Here is a 22631-nt window from a genome sequence, read left to right on the forward strand (position 1 = left end):
TTCTTAAAAAACCCTCAAATTATTTACTAGATGTTTATTTTTGAAAATTACTCAAAATCTGATTTTAAAAAACATTTTAAATGTAAATATCAAGCTTACCTTTCTTTCTTCCATAAAATATTCTTGTGGGCACGCCAGCCATTTTGAAAAGGTGGGAAAAAGACAATTGGCAAGGCCACACCCCCACACATGTGATATCATTTTAAAGGTACTGTTGTCCTCTCTAAGAAACATCAGGACTTAGAAGAGTGGCAAGTAGAGTATGAGAGGTACAAGCAAAAACTAAATGTGTACTACAGTGCACAAAAATGAATTACTGGGTCTCAGGAGGATATACAGCAGAATACTATGTTACGCCTACTATGTTTGTTTGTGATGAAACTGAACACAGAATTGCCAAAACCAAGTGTGCTGCCATAACCTCCTGTGTGAAACGCACAGAGCAGAAATAATCCGATTTAAAGTCTGGTATAAAAATGTTCCTTTGTTGTGTCAATTTTTAACTCACCTGTTTAAATTGTATGAGGGCTTGAATATGCATAATTAAAAGTATGGCATCTTTGAATGGCAGGTGGGTGCTGTCAAAGGGTGCTCTCTGTCAGGCATCACAGGAGCTAAATGGAGTCAACATCAGAAATCATCTTACAGCTCTGTTAAAAGCTCTGTTGTAGCTAATTTCACTCTTCATAACAACTGAAACTGAGTGTAATACATTAACAGTTCAGTCTGAAATCAGTCGAATGTGACTGGCAGATAATCTCCTTCTGAGCTCTTCATGCACTACCCAAAAACTCATCTATCTCTGTACGTCTGGGCTTAAAGCTCGGCGTGTGGGCTACATTAATTCAAGTCTGCAAACTGGTTCTTTCAACCATGCTTCATGTGTTTAAATTAATACACAGTTTGCAGCCTTTCCAAGAATTCTAGCTTTGGTGAGTGAGGTTCTAGCATTTATTAGTCTCTTTCTTAGCATTAATTAGCAGGTGTCTCTGTTTGTGCGTTACACCTGTACAGTCTATGTGTATGACAAGCAAACTGGCATTAGCTGATGACTAAGTAGCTCATATTATTGGTTTGTTATTGCTTTTGGTGGATTTAAGTCCTAAACAAGATCTTGAGTTTCACCTCATGTCACACCGTCCAAATACAGCCTGTCATAAGGTTTAATATAACCTCTATGTTAATGTAGGTTCTTGATATATTTTGGTCTCCAGCGAGACAAGCACACCTCTGTTGCTAACAGAGACTGGCATAGCAAAAGGAAAGCTGACAAGACAAGCAGGAGACACCTATTTTTACCGGCTCTAATATTTAGAATCAAAGAAATAAAAGGAAAAGTCTTTACATAAAATAAGAGACTGGACGTTGACGATTGGATGTCACATGAAATCATCCTTTTCTTGCCAAACTAGTGTAGAAAGAGTTCAGGAAGAGATTGTCTGTGACACATTAGGTTCAGCTGAAGGAACAATGAATTACACTTCAGTTTTCAGACTCTTCTCTAAACTCTTTCAGTGGGGAGCAGTGCTGTCTGCACAGCTGTGATATTACATTACATTATATATTATATTCTAACATTATTGTCATTAATGATCAGACGTTAAGAAACCTAAAGGGAGCGTGTGGAGGCCCCTGGAAACGATTTTGATTTATGGGCTCCAGAAACAGCAGCACAGCCCCCGTCTTTGATTTATAGGCTGAACCAGCTGAGGACTGAGGCCCATGTTTCCAGCTGCTGTATCACACAACACTAACCAGAGCGTTTACTTTGGAACCTACGAGAAATCAATGAATACACGGCGTTTGGTAAATATTGACACACACGTGTTGTTTAAGCAGTATAAATACTCTACAGCTGCTGTTACAATTACTTTCAACTTTAAAGTCATTAGATGAAGTGCTATAGACAAAACAGCTGTCAGGAATTATTCAGTTAACTGCCTGTAAGCTATACATGGCCGCCGGTCATAAGTTCAGTAATTTTTGGTTTAAAAACGACCGTTTAGAGAGAACAAAAAAGATGTTTGCAGACAACGGTGTTCTCGTTAGGACCTCATCAGATCTGTGATATTCTTTCACACACAGCAGTTTCTGTGCTGGGATGAGAAATAACTCCTCACTGCTGCTAACCTCAGTGTGACAGAACTTGTGTGTTAGCAGAATATTAATCCTCCTGGGTGGTGTGCTGTTAAGCCTCCAGAGGCACTCGCTGCTTCACCACTGTAACCTGCTTCTGTCAGGATATTTATTTCAGTTTGGCTTCAGCTACCCTCCTCTAACAAGTGTTTTACATGAATTTGCTGCTACATGAGGAATAAGGGAAGGTTTGCTGAAGAAAATAAAGACAGCATTTAATGCCACATTTTCTTTATCAAGGCTAAATGCTGCTCTGAAAACATTTGTAATGTTTTTATTCACATCTTGAGCTTCTTCAGAAGATGAGTGCAAAACTCGTATGTATAAATTTAAAAACTACATAGAAAGGGTGTATTAAAAAGCTAAGCCTCAAACTGCGACCTCAGTACGACAAACATCTTGTGTCTTTCAGTTTTTGATGACAGACTGGACCCTCTTGGGGATGGGTGATACCAATCTCTCACACAAGGTTTTGTTGCTCTGCTTTCCACTTTGAAAAACACCAGAAGTGTTCAGATTCAAGCCAAATGACAGGTCGCACGTTCCCTCCTTTTAAACAGTCTCAGCTGTTTCAGTGTTTTTGGGATCTTTGTAAAAAATGATGTTCCTCTTCTTTCAAGCTTCATGAAACTACGAGGGGTTTTCCCCATTTCTCCACCATGCAATCCCACGTAAGCACACTCCCACCCGATGCTTTGCACTCAGCACAGTCACTGCAGTAGTGCCAGTCAGGTGCCCGTTTAAGTCCAAAGTATCCTTTTGGTTTAATCCAACCGATGGTTCTGCTGCTCCATCACATTTGCTTAATCATGCTCCTTCGTGAGCAGTGGTTGTCTTTAGCATTAAACTCCATCACATACGTGACAATCATTAAACACCACATCTATAATGTCATGCACAGGTAGGTCTGTAAGCTTTTGGACAGTGAAACATTTGTTTTTTAATTTAGTTTCTTTACACCACTACAGTCGCTTTTAAAACCAAGTAATGAACACGTGATTGAAGACTTTCAGCTGGAATTTAAGGGCTTTACCAAAAGTGATGGATTAACCGAATCACCTGATCCTGGGTCACACTGGGAGCTCCGCTGAACCGCTACCAGCTGCAGCGTCAACACTTGGAACCAACTGTAGCCCTTTTCTCTCCACATTTGTTATGAAATAACAAAAATAAGGTAACAGGCCTCACCTGTCCCACAAGAAAATGTGGGACCGTCTAAAAATGACTGTAATTACTACACAGTTAAGGTGGAACTTAAGTCGATTGTAATAAAGCAGAAAGTGATGTATAGAAGAAAAATAACAAAAACAATCCCAGTGTCCAAAAAAATAAACAACTGGACCGAACTGTAAACTGTGCCTTCTGTTATTAGCAGTGTAGCGCTCAGATAGACTATCAATAAAAGGTAGACATGGCAATCATGATGTCAGCCATTGATTAGTGAAGCTCAATTCTGAAACCTCGAGCTGAGGATTTTCATCATCACCTTCTGGGTATATTGATGTTGCATGGACACGATGAGCAATGTGCAGATCTGAATATGAAACAGGCAGAAACTTCAAGCTTACAGTGCACCAACGTTCACACAGTCACACTAAAAACACAGTCGACTTTACTGCATTTCTTTACCTTCAATGTGAAAGTCATTTACGAAATGGAAATCATGTTATATCCAGTAACTTGAAACTAGCAAGTGACCGAATAAATTCATCAGGGAAGTTTTTACTGAGGTCACAGGTCAAGTGAGCAGCAGGGAAACTTTCTTGTAGGCGTCTATGCAATCATACTTTGTATAACTTCCAGAGAAGTCGTCCCTGCAGAAGAAAGATTGCAGGTATAAGGATTTGCAGACCTCTGGGGTCTATCTACAGTGATGTGGAGAAAAATCTAGAGGAATTAAGAGTAAGAACAAAGGTGCAGTTAATCAAACCCATTGACAGGTGTCCTTCACCTGTAGATGAAAAACGCAGCAATGTGACATGTCATCAGTTAATATTCTTACTAAATATTTTTTTGATACCTCATTAAGGATAAGGATACGCTTTATCTGTCAGCTGCAGTTGCCTGCAGCTGAGATGACAGACCCAGTCGACCATACAGACAATATACAGACTTACATTGGGGAGACAGGTCAGGCGAGGCAGCAAAACAAGGGATAGACAGTGAAATATGTAACATATGGGGGCAAAGTCAGGAGAAAAAAAGGGTTCTGCCCATGATGACTTCCAACCAGTGAGTCATCATGAGGAGAAAACACAAAAACTCCATAGCACATAAAGAAGCACAGATATCATCACACTGTAACGCCATGAAACACAGACAAGCAACATAAGGGCGGGGGTACGCCGATGTACGCCTCCAGCTGAGCCGCTGTCTCCATCGGTTCAGCTTGAGAAAGTGTCCTGTAGCCAAGAGCCCTGTTATCATGGGTCCGAATAAGTGGATGTCTTCAATGTCTTCAATAGGCAGTCTCACCAGGACACGCCACTTCTGCCACCTGTCCATCGTGTATCCAGCAAGTGTCCCTCCGGTACACTCGGGCTCTCCCGGACCCAGGCTTCTCGTCAAGAATAGAGTGTCAATTGCATTAAGGGACCAGTTGATCAAATCCATAGTTCTTCTTTAGTTTTAGAGAACAAGAGTGAGAAAGAGACTCTCTCAGGGTTAGAGTCAGACAAGACAAGGACATAGAAGCAGCAGCAGGGAAGATAAGGGAAGGAGAGGGTGAAAGATGCGTCCGCCTCCTCCAAGAGCCAGAAGATACATAATATATATATTACACCTGCTTTTTTTCTTTTCTTTCACAAATGAACAAGCTGATATTTGACAAGAGACACCCAGACTGGCTAACTGATGTCTGGATCCCCAAGGATCCCCAGAAGGCCCTGTCCCATCCAACTACCAGCCAATAACCTGCCTCAGTACCACATGGAAGCTCCTGTCAGGTATCATAGTGGCTAAGATGAACACACACGGCTCAGTGCATAAGCGGGGCGCAGAAAGGAGTTGGCAGGAATACCAGAGGGGTGAAAAATTGGACCAATGAAGAGGCCGCTGGGAAAGCCGCAACCACCCAAGACCTGCAGAGGGTCAGGCTGAGGAGTCAGCTGAATGGATAAAACAAGATCTAGGGAATCCACACCTGCACCCTGCTGCTGATCAAGCACCCTGCTAGGATAGTAAGATGACCAAAGGAGGCTATAGAGGCCACTGACATCAAGACAGGGAAGCTCCTGACCAATCATGGAGAATTTCACCCCAAATAAAGCACCCTGAGACTTCACACTGAGCAAAACCACTGCCCAAGATGAGAAAACAAACATCCATGAGGACATCAGGAAGATCACAGACGACCATGTGATTCATGAATACCTCAGGCAGCAGAAACCCGAGAAAGAAGAGGAAGAACCATCATGGAAGGATAGGCCCCCGCATGCTATGTACCACCCACAGATAGAAGAAGTGGCTGACATCCAGAAATCCTACCAGTGGCTGGAAAAGGTGGACTGAAAGACAGCACAGAGGCACTAATCATGGCAGCACAGGAACAGAGGAAGACGGCCATAGTGATAGATGTAGCTATACCAAGTGTTAGCAACGTGAGAAAGAAGGAATACAAGAAGCTGTACAAGTGCCAAGGGCTCAGAGAAGAGGTGCAGAAGCTGTAGAGAGTGAAGGTAAGTGTGGTCCCAGTGGTAATCGGAGCACTCGGTGCAGTGACCCCCAGGTTATGGGAGTGGCTCCAGCAGATCCTGCAACAACATCTGAGACCTCTGTCCCGATACTGAAGAACCTCAAGCTCCCGGCGCTCTGGTAGAGGGCCTGAGCTTGAAGGATAAAAGAGCGCCCACAGGGTCACCATAGCGTGATCGCTCTGTACTCACTTTTTTTGCTTCTGTTTTTTTATATTGGGTAACATGAGCAGCTGCTTTAATGTTTACAATTTTATAAATTGCTGGTGAACAGTGGGAGCATTTAGCAGCTAACAAGAAAGATATTTCCCTGAGGACCAGGCAGAGACTAAACTAGCTCTGATGAACTAGGACATGTTGATGTTTTAAAAGATTTGACTTGGCATGACTGTGATGGGGGGAACTATGGATAAAATAAGCAGCTACAGCTCATCAGGAGCTGTGTAACAGTCTGGCAGTCGTTTGGACTCACAATATTTTTTAAGTCAGTTCAAAGCAGCTGCCTCACTTGTGTGGATTGCTGACATTTGAGAGAATATGGAGTATATGGTGTAGACCAGCGTGCTTTCACTCTTTGGTTTCTTTATTTCATGACTTGTTTGGTGTGAGGGGAAAATGATCCCTGGTGACAGCAGTGTTTACTGGAGTTTTCATTTGATGTTGAGGCCTTAAAATCAAAGAAGGTTACCATAGAGAAAAAAATCAGCAGCACAATTTGAACCATATGGGAACAAAATGTTCTAAAATTATAAATATTTAGAAAGTCTTTATTACTATTGATCTAACTAACATGATTTGCTGTGAAAATCTTCGCACTGCATGCATTCATTCATTGCCTTACAATATTTTGGAGGTGACTCATATCTGCATTCATGTTAAATTAAAGGGAGGAGTGTCAGCGCTCTCAGGGATACACCGATGAAGCGCGGCACTGAGAGGATGTTTGGTCACATCTGGCGCTCTGAAACAGGCGCGTCATTCCTCTGAAACAATAACATCTTAAGGATGTTTCTGTATAACTATAGCTGTTACTTTGTGCCATATTCTCTTAGATTACAGGATATATATAATATAATATGTGTATGAATAAGCTGTTTAGTCATGCACAAGCAGTAAGAGCTTGGTGTGCACTGCTGACAATAACATAAACTAGAATCATGTTTCTGAATCTCACAGCAGATATTTTCCTGTTGGCTTTATTAAACAGTGATCACTGTTTGTAAGTCAGCCTGAAGGGTTTTTATTGAGAATGCTCTGAATTCACAGGGAATTCCCACCCTAGGTGGATGCCAAAGTATAAATAACACATCAGCAGCTAGAGCACCATTATCAGCTGCTGTCAGAGGTGCAATAATATTGGTTTTGCATGCATTAGCCTTAGTCAGCAGGACTGTCTGCTCAGAGATAATGAATGAAGGATACCTGTAAAGGTAAGCGGGAAGCCTAAAACAGGTCAGGCCTCTGATGACAGCCAAATATGGCTGCACTGAACAGCAGGCTCAGCAGATCGAGCACCAAGAGAAGTCCTTTAAAATTATACCAAAGGCTTTGTTTGGTCAGCCCTTCCAAAATGACACAGGGTAGTGTTTTCACTAGGACGGTGTATTCTGTGTCCCAAATAAAAAAAAATTGTCTTATTTTTTGTTTTAAGAATCTATTTTACAAGTTTGGTAAGTTTCAGAAAAGCAGCATTAAGCCAATAAAATCATTTTTCATCTTTATAAATCTTGATATGAATAAATGGACCAGATTTTTGGTTATAAGAGCGTTTCTGACTTCTGCTTTTCCTCTAATAACACATCACATTTGACTGCATGCAGATAAGGGTCATTCTCAGGGTCATTCTCAGCTGCAAAAGTTTATGGGGTATTGTTGTCAACCTGCCAGGCGGGGAGGTGGCATGGACACGTTTAAGTTGGGATAAGAATGAGGCGACGCAGGACTGATACTATAGGAGCATCTACTAGGAGCTGAGGGGTATACAGTGGTGTGAAAAAGTGTTTGTTCCCTTTTCTAGTTTTTTGCATTTGTCACACTTACATATTTCAGATCATCAAACAGATTTGAATATTACACAAAGATAACTCAAGTAAACACAAAACGCAGTTTTTGAATCAAGAAATCTCTTGAATGGTGCCTGTCCGACAAAGTGAAGCAGACTAACAGATCTCAGAAAGCAACACATCATACCACGATCTAAAGAAACCCCTGAGGACCAAAGTCACTGACATCTATCGGCCTGGGAAGGGTTACGAAGCCATTTTAAGGCTTTGAGACTCCAATTAATCATGGAGAGAGCCATTATCCACACTGAACAGCGGTGAACCTTCCCAGGAGTGACCAGCCGACCACAATTACTCCAAATTTAGTCCAGAAGGTAACTAATTCAGATGGTCACAAAAGAACCCAGAACAACATTAAAGAACCACAGGCTTTACATGTCTTAGACACAGTCAGAGTTTATAATTTACCAATAAAAAAGAGACTTGGCAAAAATGGCCTGCATGGCAGAGTTCAATGAGAAAATCACTGCTGACCAAAAAGGACCTCATCTCACATTTGCCAAAACCTTTAGGACTGACAAGACAAAAGTTTCATTTTTTGGAAGGTGTGTGGCTCATTACATCTGGCGTAAAATTAACACATTTCACAAAAGGAACATCATAACAATAGTCAAATATGGCGGTGGTAGGGTGATGGTCTGCAGCTGTTTTGCTGCCTCAGGACCTGGAAGACTTCCTGTGCTAAACTGAACCGTGTTATTCTGCTGACTGTCCGGCAGTTTGTTTGTGACCTCAAGCTGAAGCGCACTTGGATTCTGCAGCAGGACGATGATCCGAAACACACCAAGTCTACCTCTGAATGGCTTAGCAGAAACATGTATGTGCGACTTGTATGTGGAGTGACGCAGTCAAAGCCCTGACCTGAATCTGACTGAGATGCTGGGGCATGGCCTTGGAAATGCAGTCCATGCTTGAAAACACTCCAGTGTTGCTCAATTACAACAATGAGTTAAGCAAAGATGAGTTAGACAAAATTCCTCCATGGTGCTGTAAAGACTCATTGCCAGGGCAACATCACACGATGTTTCAAAGCAGTGACAGGACCGCACAAGTGAAAGAAGACACTAATATTATGTTCAACTTAAAGGACCAGTTCTAGTCAAAACACTATACATAAGGTTAATATCTGTATCCAGTTATTTACAACTGAGATAGCAGATCATGATTGTTTCTGAGCCTTTACAGTCTATTAATATGTTTTTAATGAGAAAGTAAGCTACTGTGAATTCAAGTTAAGATAACCCTGGTTTGTGCCTTTCAGTAGGTGACAGGCCACAGATAAGCACCAATTCCTCTAAAAGATACAGATCTGCAATGTTTGGAAAACCCAGAAGGTTGATATTGTTGCTGGATATCATATCTGGATTGAGAAAAAAAACATTCAGCTCAGAGCACAACAAAAACTATATTTGTAACCCCAAGGTCCACCTCTGCTTCAGAATCAAACCACAGCTAGCAGCCTGCTGGAATCCAGGATGGGAAACACAGATGTAAGCTGAGAACTTACTAAAAGAGCCTTTTCACAATGGAAAAATGTCACATATGGATGATGTGAATAGCTGTTGTTAGCTAGAAGCCCATGTAAGAGCACAAACTGGGGATAAACTGAGCTGCCAAACCTCACAATCTGAAGGTTTCCAATGATAAACATGACAGATGTTTTATAACGAACCAAAACTGCTAAATGGAAAGAAAAAAGACTGAAATAAGTCAGATAATAAAGAATCAAATGAACCAGAGCAATAATGTATGATATCAGTTTTTTGTAAGTGTGTGATAAGTAAATTAATGTACAGTTCAGTAATAGTTTTATTTCAAAAACAGTGTCCTGAAATACGTTTTTTTTGCATTTGTGATTTGTCTTTAAATAAAACAAAAGAGCAAACAAACAAGCAAAAAACGAACAAAGAAAAGAAAAGAAAGCAACAAGGAAAACAAACATTGAGATGCTGGAGTTAAACCTATTACATTAACACTGTTTTTAACTCATTATTGTTTTGGAGACAGTGTATTTTAAAACACTTAAAACTTTGGGAAAGCAGTATTTTCCTACCTGAGATTACATTTATCCGCATACTTACAATCTTATTTAAAAGTCATTCTTTGCTGTACTTTTTCTTTAGTTTTTTATATTACATTTTTATTACTATTTTTGTATTATTTATACTTTAAGGTATAATTTTACAGTAAAATAAAGTAGAATAAAATGAACAAAGTAAAATAAAATAAGATGATCGTACTGGACTTAGAAAAACAAGCAAGGACGCACGCTGCCAATCACGTGACGATAACACCGGTCTCCTCTGACGTTCGAAGATTAACGTTTCCGGTTTATTTTCCACAATAAAGGGCTCTAATTATTTGATGAATTTTGTTCGGCCCCGAATGGTTTTATGTGGTGTAAAACAATTGAATATCAATGGTGATTTGTTTTAATTATATTTTAGCTTTACGTCAGAACATTTTCAAGGAACTGTGTTCTATATACATAAAAATTCAAATATATTTATTTTTTATTTTGAAAGGCTTGCTTTCCATTTCCGGTCCAGACCGACGGAAATGTAGCTAGCTTAGCGTAGCTCCTCCCTGTCTGTTAGCACGTAGAAAGTTCAGCTGGACGACTGAACTCGGTCGTTGGCCTCGGAAGTTTAACAGAATGGCTCCACTGAAGTTTTGTGCGAATATTTCGTGGCTGTTCACAGAGCTTCCGGACTTCAGCCAGAGAATATTAGCAGCAGCCGCGGCTGGATTTCAGGCTGTGGAGGCAGCGTGGCTGTACGATTCGGATCTACAGGAGCTTCAGAGAGTCAGAAAGGCCACAGGGGTGGAGGTCGTCCTTATCAACACCCCGCCAGGTAGACACTAGAGGGGGTCGCACCGTTACACGCAGCTGTTCATGTTAACTACCAATGCTGAAGAATGGCGTGGAGAACAACTTCCTCCCGGGTGGGAGTGCACAACAATAAAAGAAAAAAACTCACGACCTTCTTAAAACGATAAATATTAATTGTTTTTCTTTTAATGACAAATATTCTTAAATAAGCCAATTTGAAAATTAAAAATACAAATTAAATCCAATACAAAGCCAGTCAGGCCTGTGTCAGGTAGTGCTACTGCTCCACTACTACTGGCATGTTTTACAAAGCCAAGAATACTACATTTGAGCTATTCTAATGTAACTAATGCAGTTTCAGTACAGGGTTACCGTGAATAGTGAGTACAGGACGATAGCATTGTGTTTGTGTCACAGTTTCAGTCTGTTTGAGGATTGTTCCACCCCTCGTCTTACCGCATCCATGCATCATCTGCTTATCCAGTTCAGGGTCACAGTTGGGCTGGAGCCTGTCCCACATGTCATTGAGGGGGAGGCAGGGTGGCTTTATACGTGTTAATGTTTCCTCTCAGCTGACTGAGAGGTGGTTAATAAAGGGAGAAACTGATCATTTAAAATAAATAAATAAAATCTGATTGAAGTGTAGACTTTAAGCTATAATTCAAGGGGTTAACAAAAGTATTGCATTTATTGTCTTCTTTCGATATGCTGGAGCAGCGGCTCTACTCCACACTATGCCTCCAGTCATCTGAGCTCTCACCCTTTCTCTAAGAGTGAACCCAGCCACCATACTGTCATTTCAACTGCATGAGTTTGCGACCTTTTGGTCATTACCCAAATTCCATGAGAGTTGGGACGTAGATGGATTAGTATGTCTCAGTCTTTCAACTTGGTGCTCTCGTCACCTTGACAATTCAATACAATACCTGCAATACTGCTGATGTTGCACCAATCTGCTGGTCCAATAAGATTTCAAAATGCTTGAACTCCCTTGCTTGAGGCAGCATCTCTTCTCCAACACAGTGGGAGACTTCCACTGTTTTTGTGGCCTCAGACTTGTAGGACTCAGACTTTGACTTCGAGGTGCTGACTCTCCTGCATGTTGTAAGGAGCTAGTTGAGGTGACTTGGGCACTGGTTAAGATGTCTCCCAGGCACCTCCCTTTGGAGGTCTGGGAACGCCTCAGGATCCCCCCCCCCCCCCCCCCCGGAGGGAAAATGTGACTGGGGAGAAGGATGTATGGAATACCCTGCTGCCAGAGGTGTCCGAATTTGAATGAGGGGAACATAATGGATGGATGCAATTGCATTAACTTGTTTTTTTATGCACAGTCCCAATTTAGTCAAAAGAGCAAATCTGAGATATGAACATGTGTGCATTTCAATTCTGAGCTGCCCTTTGCTGTCTCTTGAAAAGCAAAGTGGGCCAAAAACAAACGAGAGAAAAGCCGATCAGCTGATCATTGATCAGTTTCATGATTGAAGTAGCAGCAGGAGAGGGAGGGGGAGGCAGTCGCTCCATATATCGGTTGTTAAGCTTAACGCGGGAATGCTTTACAAACACTCAGAGATTTACTTACACACTTGCTTTACTTCTCTGGGATCACTTCCTCGGAGATAAAATGCTGGTTTGGTAGCGAGGCTACAAATACTGAACCAGACCGCCGACAGGTCTCGCACCACAGCCGCTCTATCACGTGACCACACTGCTCCGACATGCTACGGTTATGAGCCGAGTTAGGCCATGTGGCAAGTTTTGTGAGGTGCTCTTGTGATATTTAATGGATCGGATTACATTTTTTATTTCTCTCCGATATCCGATCCAGTAATTTAGGTCAGTATCGGACCGACACGTAATATCGGATCCATCTCTAGTGTAAACACAGTATATTGATTAGAACAAGGATATGTTGGGTAGGAATCTGCCAGCATAGACAAACAGTTTTCCCTATTTTCATGGCTCTGACAGTTTGTGAGTAGTTTTGGTTTTGAAGTCCTCATTTCTTCCTCAGGGTTTTATTAAAAGTAACTGTCGTTCAAGATTATTAATCACCCAGAGCAACAAGATCATCAGTTTCACTTACGGAGGCAGAGCAATGAAGACGCATCATAAACACTAACAATGATGTCACCCACTACAGCAGGCATTCAACACACAGAAATTAAGCTTAAGAGTGGTGTGTGTGTGTGTGTGTGTGTGTGTGTGTGTGTGTGTGTGTGTGTGTGTTGCAGGAGATATAAAGGCAGGTGATCTCGGTCTTGGAGCAGTTCCTGGAAGAGAAGCAGAGTTCAGAGAGGGACTGGATCTAAGTGTGAAGTATGCCAGAGCTTTGGACTGTAAGAGGTAAATTGAAATCCATTTTTTATCCCCTGACCTCCAACCTGAGAAACAAAGAAATTACGTATATTATTAACAAGCGTGTAGTCATACTAACGCTTGCATTTGTCTTGTGCTGTGTAATAGGGCTGCATTGATTCTTCAAGTAATCAGAATAATTACAAAAGGGAAACCAAGAAGTAATGCAGTCTTATATGAAAGACATTTCATATCCGCATACTCGCATACACAGAGGGCCTCCAACACTAAAGAGACGTCCCATACAGGGACGCAGACCCTAACCACGGGTCTCAGCCCGTGAAGCCCTTTCAAAGAAACGCATAGCACTGGGAGGTGCACTTGCTCTCACCCTGTCTGCTGCTTAATAAGCCTTAATTGTAGAAAAAAATGCTTTTATCCAGCAGCTCCTGCAGGAATGTCGAAATGGATAACTGGGATGGTCCTGGCACCATCCTCAAAGGCTGCCCATTTGTAAGCATATGAGGCTCCTGATTGCTGCTACCATGCTTGGGGGCAGACCCTTAGCTGTCAAATTGAACCTGTCATCATGGTGAACTGAGGACATGCGGGGCCGATGCGCTCTCTCTAGAACTGGAGATACCCCTCCCTGCCTGTTTATATAAGAGACCATCCTGACTTGGATATTCTGGCTCCTCAGAATCAGACGAAAGTGCTTGAGAGCTGAGAACACTGCTAGTAAGTGATCGATGTGCAGCCTGTGCTGTGGTCCAGATCCCTCTCACTCATGCGCCATCACACAGAGCTCCCCACCCCATCAGAGAAGCATTGGTGGATACCACGTTGTGAAACAACACTGCCAGTCGGAGAGCCCTGGTGCAGCAGCCAGGGCTCCCTCCAGGGACAGAGAGCTAACATGCAAGCTGTGGTTACCGTCAGCATCCTCCAGCAAAAGCTATGTCGCCACCACCTCTGTTTAGCAAGTTACGAGAGCCCAGTGGTCCAGATAAGATGCAAACACCCATCTCTCTGAGGGGTGCTAACGCTGCCAGTGTGTTCATGGGGAAATGCATCACCTGCCTGGCCTGGCTCACTCGCTTGCAGGCTGAGCATTTGAATAAGCATTTTTCATTGATTGTAACACAGGACCGTGTACATTAATACAGTTTGTTGGAGACACCTTGGTGGGGCACAGCAATGAAACACAGCAGGAACACTTGATTTGGTCACCTGAAAATTCAATATACCCAAACTTGGAGTTACAACCTGAGAAATTTCGTGTGCAGGGGTTTGTGCTTCGTAGACGGTGGTAGAAAAGTGCAGTGTTGTCTAGGGCCGACAACCTAAACACAACTTAAGTGGTGCCTCTTGGACAGCAACAGAGAGGGAAAAGCAGCATTTCCCTGCCGCTGGACCCATTCTCCACTCGGTCCCAGAGATAGGAGGGCTGAGGCTTGTTGGGCCCGAGGGTTTGCTGGTGTGGAAGTCGATACGGAGGCTGTGCGCTCGCTGCAAGGTCACCCGCAGCAGCCGTGGGCGCCGCTCTCTCGCAGGTCGGCAGAGGAGTGGCAGGCCTGTGAGAGCTAGAGCTGCTTCTTCCTCAGATCAAATCCAGCCTGCATTGCTTCCAGTGATGGTCCGAATAGCCCAGCAGCAGACACTGGTTCGTCAAATACACAGCTTTGTCCCTGTCTGGGAAATCAAAGAGCGTCAGCCACAGGTACCTCTGTGCCACTCCCATCAACACCATCCCTCTGCCAAGGCAGTGCTGCATAGGGTGCAGCACTCCATACCACTACTGCATAGCAGGGCGCACGAAGGATCTAATCAGTGGCGATTATGACCTTGTTAAGGAGAAGTGCCAGCGGGCTGTCTGCAGGAACCAGCAGCCCGAGCACCACCAGGGACATCGCCTGGTACGTCTGGAGCACTGTGACGAAGCGGCAGTGCCTGAGCCCGATAAATCTTGTCCAGCTGCGCGTGCTGAAGCTGCAGTGCGTGAACGGCAGAGTTGTGGGGCAACCGTCACCGTGGTTGTGAGACGGGGGCAGATAAGCAGCCAGGGACAGCTCCAGCTAAGCCAGCCTCCTCAGCACCATCCAGGTCCACAGTGACACAGGTGACAGTATTTTGCTGCATGATGCGGTCAGCTCAGAGACCAAGTCGGGAACATGGGACGCCAGTTTTTGGCCGTCATGGGCTCCGGTGGGAGGATAAGAATTACAACGTGTCCTGAGCTGGCAGAGGAGAGGGTCAGTCCACGGGAAAAAGAGACACGTCGTTGTGGCCGGCCGACGCAGCAGTAGCGGCGCACTGCGATAGGCTCTCCTGCTCATCCCTCAACAAACCACACGTCCAGCACGTCCTCGTCTCCCTGGGGGCGCTGGCCACCTGCGTGGTTCCGGCTCATCTCTGGTTAACCCGTCAACATATTCCATGTCGTCAGCTCAGCTAATTGCGGGGACATTGACCACATACTCCTCGTCTTTGGACTCAGAGGTTTGTTCTTCGCAGTGTGTAAACTCTGGCTCCATGTTAGACCATCATCATCTCTGCTGCTGTGGTGTTGTCAGTATTGGCGGGCTTAATAAACGTAATTAACTTAACCTTTTGTTTACTTGCTGCTCCTAAGTTGTATTACCTGTATTGCAGTTCTGTTCTCAGTGGCTCACATTTCCAGAGCCGTGTGTTAAACGAAGCAAAGAATTTGTGTCGAGAATTTTTTACGATGGCATTATTCAAATGACTCGCTGCATGTTTGTTACTGTGTCACTGCTGTTGTACTATGATGCTTCTGCTGGCAGCTTGTGACATTAAATTCACACTAACAGGTCGTCGGTCATCACTGACAGTAGTCATCAAAACCAAGGCTTGAATTTCAGTTTTAGTTTGCACCAATAATGCTGCTGTTCCCAGCTGTTCGTAGCTTTTTTCAACAGTATTTTTAAATATTGTAAATATAAAAATGGGACACTATCACCCCCCTGCTCTCTGGGGGCAGCTGTCTCTCTCAGTGAGCTGTACTGAGTGATGCTGGTTGTTCCAGCAGTGAGTCCAGGCTCAGCACCAAAGCAGACTGTTTTACACAAATTGCTGAACTCGCTCTCGGTGGACTTCAGCTTTGTGTACAAGCTTGCTTTTATTTACCATTTACATGGTTTAAATTGTTGCATCTGTGCGCTTTCTTTATAACACCTTGTGAAGCACTTTGTGTGTTTTGTTCTTGAAAAGTGCGGCATAAATAAAATTAACTTACTTACAGTTGCAAGTCAACCAGGCTCAGACGTTTCTCGGGCCATGATAGTAGAGCAGCTCGAAGAAAGGCACTTTAGTAAGAGGCATGGCTGCCAGCAAGAGCCCAAACACTGTCTGCTGAACACCAGGCAACGTTTATGGCCTAGTAATACCGCTCTGTAAATGTAAGTGCTCCTTCACTAAGTAAAACATTGTGCTCTCAGCAGCCGAAACACATTTACTTTAAAACACAAAGACTGCTTTCTCCACTCATTCTGCCAAATGTTATACAAGGTATAAGAAAATCAAAGGTCATTTTCATTGTGCTGGCAGTGACACAACCGCAGCATTACTGGTACATGCTGTGGTTGCTTTGGCAGGTTCAGCCAGCAGGTGATTTACTGGTGGATGTGTTGAATTGTTTTTGCATTTCATTGCACAGCCCTCATTTCCTCGAGAGTTGTTGTCATTTGTCGCTCCGTTATGTTATCGTCTGATTAAGTCACGACACACCAGCTGGTACTTAATGAAAGTAAAGCTCAGCAATAGTTGAACTTAATTTCATTTGATATCTCTTCAGCACCGTGCACAGATGTTCTGGACACAGTCAAAGCAGTTGGTTTGTAACTTCCTGTTGATTTTCTGGTTCACCTTCAAAATTTGCATTGAAGATTTGAAGTTACTGGAAGCTTTCAGTCACAGCTTTGCTGGTTTTTGTGACTTTTTCATAAAATGCATTAACTGCCTGATATCTTTTGGATGTGTTATAATGACGTTAATCACACTTCTGGCATCTGAGGCTACAGATTTGCCGTCTTCAGAGGCTGCAGAGATTTAGCGAACAGAAGCAGCTGTGTGCAGCAGACACCAGAGTCCACTGTGGTCGGGACCAAAGTACCACCAGGAAAAGTCAATTCAGTTCATGTAAATAGGCGTGACGTCACAGCAATCAATAACTCCGCCCGCTGGCGTTGTCCCCTGATACAATCGGAGTAATTTACAGGAAATTTCAGCGTAAGGTTCTTGATGACCGCTCTGGGGCGGGCTAAGCCTCTTAATGGTGCTGTCTAATGGTGCGAGATTTTAGAGCGGTCCGCCGAGGTTCGCTGATGCTCTGTAGATGTAAAGCAGAAATTTCTACTTCATGTTGCAGTGCTCTGTTCAGTTTCCAAAGTTTTGTTTTTACCAGTTTTAGTGTTTTACGCGTTTGCAATGACAGCGTGTGTTAAATAAACCAGCAGCTGGATGAATGACTGTGGCTCCACCAGTGCGTTTCCTTTTTGTCTTATCCAGTTACGGGAGCGTCGCGTTTCCACTAAAGGTTAAGTGAAGACATTGTGTGTTGGTCTGGACTTAAAGCGTACATCATCCCCACTGCTTTGTTCATGTAGAGGATGCTGGCTGACCTGTGACATGGCGTTATGGTTCCAGATCCTCACTGGACATCATTGCGTGTTAGACTGACCACAGTTACAAACAAGGAGACATGTTGCCAAATGCGAGTCATAAAACAGCCCCTTGTGTCCGAGCGCCCGGCTGTTCCCTGGAACGTGCTGGAAACATCTCTTTTCAACATCTGTCGGCTCATTTTTCCGTTTTGTTTCCGAGCAGCTGGCAACGTAAATTTGAAAAGCTTGTTTGTCTCTTAATTCTTGTAATTGCCGCCGAGTTATCTCATAATTTGAGCCAGTTTGATTAGATGGTTGATAAACCAAACAAACGCACCTTTTGGAGATCTTTGTGTGTCACTTTTGTTCTCAGGTGTGTAAAGCTGCCCTGCAGGTACAGAGTTGAACAAAGCCATGTTGATTTGGCACAGTGTGTGAAAAATACAAATCCATTTAGCTGCTGGTGTTGCTCGTGCAGACTCATTGTCACATTTCAGCAGAACGCAGGCATTGTTAATGACACCTGCTTTAACCAGACAACGTGTCTGCTGCGAAAAAGGTCGATTCAGACCAATTTGGGACAAGCTCAGCTCCCTTAATAAGTCTGCCACAAAAGCAGTCTTTATAAATGTGTTTTAAAAGCTAGAATAGAGTAATAGATGTTCCTGTGTGTCATCTTTTCTACATTTCCTTTCCAGGATTCACCTGATGGCTGGGAGAGTTCCCGTGGACTCTGACAGAGCGACGGTTGCTAAGGAAATGGAGGCGGTCTTTGTGCAGAACCTGAAATATGCCGCTGATATCCTTTCAAAGGTAAGTGACCTTCTCTGTCCAACATACCACTACTGTCACGGCAGTGCAGTCATAAATCTTTCATGAATGCATTCCCCTTTGGGCATGAAAAAGGATTTAATCCCTGCACTGGAGTAAAGGCAGAGTTTCAGAGTGCACGTGATGAGCACAGCAAAGGTAAATATATGTTTAATTGAGTGGGTTGAGCCTACGTGGAGGCGTTTTGGTGTCGTGGCTGAGAAAGAGGATCTCCACGCTAACAGCTGGATCTGTTCCAGTGCTTGAAGCTGTCGCACAGAGATGAGCTAACGTGAGAGTCACTCAGTGCTCTGTAGCCGTTTGCTTCTCCACAAACTTCTGCTTGAGAGCCACGCCCACTGCGACGTCAGTCAGTGACTTTCCACCTCAGCTGGCGTCCCTGTCACCGCTTCCCAGCCCTCCACTGTGTCTGACACGGCTGCTTTTCAGCGAAATACTCTGAAAACCGCATGTGCATCCACGTGGACGAGCCCCGACACTGACCTGCGACAGCGTTTGAAGCACTTCTGTATCGTTTCTAGCTGCACTGTTGCCAGATATGAACAGAGATGGAGCTGGGTGTAATGGCCTGTGGACAATGACTTTAGGCTATACCACAATAGACAGTTTATATCTTGATATTTCAAATATTTCATGCTCAATTTATCCCTGTAATACATACAGTTGCACTCGTGTGGAGCTTCTAGAAGTCATTGCAAAATAGACCTACAATAAAACATAATTGAATCCATTCTAGGGCTGGCACTGGGACACATTGGCTTTTACCAACTGTTTGCTGAAAGTAAGGCCATGATGTGAGGCTGTACGTGTGCTCGTATACTGTAATTTAATAGAGACCAAAGCTGGCACACACTAAAACTCCTGTTTTATTCTTGCTGTTTCTCTGCTGAAATCCTGATTCTAGTAGTTGCAGCATTATCTGATAAAATCAGCGTGAAAGCCAACAGCTGTGATTGTATTTGTTCCTTTGGGGGGCGGCTGCTATAGTTTTGTGTAAAATGACTCAAAATGATGTGTTTTTGTTGAAACCTTTTCCACTCTGCACTTACTGAGCAGAGTAAAAGCAAAGATAGAAGCGCCTCTGACAGGACAGCAGGGTCTGTGCTCGGGGCGATATTCTCGACTCTTCTGTGGACAGTGTGCAGGCTTTTCCCCAAACGTTTGGATTTCTTGGTAACTATTTTTGTCAACAGTCACTACTTTGGACACCTGTAGTACGTTGTGGTGAGCCAGGTCTGGGATGTTAGCTTGGGCAGCAAAATATGAGACGCCCAGAGTTTGAAACTGGCAACTAGTAACCTGAAGGTTGCTGGTTTGAGTCCCTGTGAAGGTATTAAAATGTGTATAATGAATGAAAAATATGATTAAAGTCACACCAATCACACTATCGCTCTTAGGAAGGAATCATTGGACTGATTGAACCGATCAACACCAGGATTACAGACCCCGGGTATTTTCTGGACTCTCCTCATCAGGGTAAGCCCGCCCACTCTGACATCAAGAAACACGTTATGTTTACTTTTGCATATGAATGATCAAAAACCGCTGACCTGACCAAACTATGAGTTCAGCTGGAGCTTCAAGTAAGAGTTGACTGGTTGACGAGAACGATGATAATATCAGGACTCGTGACCTTTGACCCTCTGGATATCATGTTAGATGCGAGTGTATTATATGTCCTTCATGCAGACATGCTAACACTATTTTGCTCCTGCTGCTTTGCTGTGTCTGCCTACGTCTTTTCCTGTTACCTTAGTTACCAGTTTCACTACTTTTGTAGTCATAAAAGTCTCAGACATCAAAATGAATAATGGCAGTGGTTGCACGTGCAACCTGTAGACTTTGGTAACGTTTTAAAGACTTTCATCAGTTTGTTTTTCCCAAATTAACTCGTGAACGTAATGATGCAAAAGCCAAACAGCAGCAATGAAATCGTCCATCATCGCTGAGCTGGACCAACCAAATGCAGTGGTCTGATTGGTCAGATCGGTTTATTCCGAGCCGAAAAATCGAGCTTGGTTAAAAAGTGAAATTACAGCTGCTGCATTAACAATCAGTCCAAAAACTGCACAGTTTTTCTGCATCTGGTGTGTGACGGCCTTCAGACGGTGTCAGTAAAATTAGTCAACAGCTAAAGCGGGAAAATCCCAACCTAAATGTGAGCTGGTATGTTTATTCATCAGTGGCCCTGAACCATGAACGGCGCGATGTTGTAATGATGACGTTCAGTATGTCGTCTCATTTCCAGCACATGTAAATGCTTCTTTTTTCTGTCTGCAGCATCTGCAATCCTGGAGAAGGTTGGAAAGCCAAACATGAAACTGCAGATGGTGGGTTCTTTCAAAATGTGTCTAAAGTGGAGACAAATAACGTAACAGCCGTCTACACTGTTTCAGGACATCTTTCACTGGCAAATAATGGATGGAAACCTCACACAAAACATTCAAAAGTATATTCCTGTCATTGGTGAGTATGCAAATGTTCATCTGGTATTAAAAACTCAAATCAGTTATAGCAGTCAAGACCTCAAATCGAATCCTTCTGGGTTAATATCTGCAGAGGCTGCCTGTCTTTCCTTCTCTTCTTTATTAATTTCTGCCGTCACTCACACTTCCTGTCTCTTCTATTCTGAAAGTGCTCGAACTCGTGGGGGTGACGGCGTGGTGGCTTGAGTTAGAGCCAGGAAATGGCCATAATGCACAAAAACTGGATGTGCAGAGGGAACTGACTTACCCTGCTGATGATATGAATCTGCTGTGGATGTGCTTTGCCTTTAAACAGCAGCTACAGAGGAAACGAGGTCCATCAGGTCGTTTGCTTCATCAGCATCAGATACTGACTGTAGGCTGCCGTAAATGACATTTTAAAACTTGAACCTTGTTATCGAGCAGCATGCTTTTTTCTTTCTCAGAGGCAGACTAAAGGTATCTGTGTCTTATCACACAAGTGGCATTAAGGATGTTAATTAAAATCACCTTGCAGACCTCATAATCTTGATATGGACACTGACCTCTGTCAGCTGCACTCAGAGAGGCTGAGTTTAGTTCTGTTTGCAGCGCGACTGAAGTGTAGAAGTAACAAATGCACGGGCTGATTTTCAGCATCACTCTGACACATTGCACAGATGAAAGAGTCCTACGTGTTTCTTTCGTGTCTGTATTGAAGGACTAAAGCACTCCCAGGTCCTCCGTGTTACTGGAGGTAATCCTATCCACAGTAGGTATCTGGTCAGGCGCTGACTTCTGCTCTTTATGTTGCCCAACACAAATTTGGGCAGTTTCACACATAAAACCTGGTTTTATGTTTGGTGTGAACACATCACAAGATGATAGGTTGCCACGTTTCTCAGGTCACGTCCAGATTGCTCAGGTTCCCAGCAGAAATGAGCCCGACAGCGCCGGAGAGCTCAGTTACAGCTACCTGTTCGACACACTGGAAAACATCGGCTACCAGGGTTATATCGGGTGTGAGTACAAGCCGCAAGGTGAGTGTTCGTGTGATTTAAGGAATGATTATGAAAAAGACTTAGAAAACAGCCGTAATTAACTCTCTCTTTGCACTGCAGGCTCCACAGACGAGGGTCTCGGCTGGATCAAAGAGTACTGGGCTCACAGAAAGTGCTGAGAGGAGGTGACGGAGCATAAAGCTGCCAGAGCCCGACGGACCTCCACCTGCAGCACCCACCTTTTCCATTTAATGCGGACTTGGCACAGACTCCTGTGTCCTCCTCTCTGAATCTGTTTCCACACTGTAGAAAGAAGTGAATACACGACTTCCTCCTCATCGTTGCTGGGTTTGTGCGTCTTTCTTCATCGGTGCACTCAGTTCATTCACAGCAGTGATTCAGGATGGCAATGTTGTTCTTTAAAAGTTCAAATCATTTTTTCCATAAGTTTCTTCGTAGCATCAGGTGGAAGGAACGTAGGACGGAGCAGGCAGAGCTGCCGAAGGCTCAGAAGTAGAAAATAGTGACTGTGAGAGGCAAAAAATATCTTAGAGTAGCAGCCTGATGGAGCAAATGATTAAGAATTCATTTTTGAATGAAATACTTTGACTCCTGGTACGGCATTTAAAACAAATAACTGCAACATAATGACATTCAATAATGAACTAATGAATGTTATATTTGAAGTTTTGGCGTCTGAGAAAATGACCTTCA

The 22631-nt window shown here is 43.4% G+C and overlaps 1 protein-coding gene across 1 annotated transcript; it reads left to right on the plus strand.

The window, feature by feature from the left end:
* The first annotated feature begins 10445 nt into the window (after positions 1-10445).
* Positions 10446-22260, plus strand: hyi (hydroxypyruvate isomerase). Its single transcript, XM_005734978.1, has 8 exons — positions 10446-10746; positions 12956-13067; positions 18340-18454; positions 19870-19948; positions 20753-20802; positions 20869-20938; positions 21822-21956; positions 22038-22260. The coding sequence occupies exons 1-8, from the start codon at positions 10548-10550 to the stop codon at positions 22094-22096; spliced, it is 819 nt and encodes a 272-aa protein (XP_005735035.1). The 5' UTR covers positions 10446-10547; the 3' UTR covers positions 22097-22260.
* Positions 22261-22631: the final 371 nt, after the last annotated feature.

This window comes from Pundamilia nyererei, unplaced genomic scaffold (genome assembly GCF_000239375.1).
Source record: "Pundamilia nyererei isolate P.nyererei 1_Seehausen unplaced genomic scaffold, PunNye1.0 scaffold00061, whole genome shotgun sequence".
Classification (NCBI taxonomy): Eukaryota; Metazoa; Chordata; class Actinopteri; order Cichliformes; family Cichlidae; genus Pundamilia; species Pundamilia nyererei.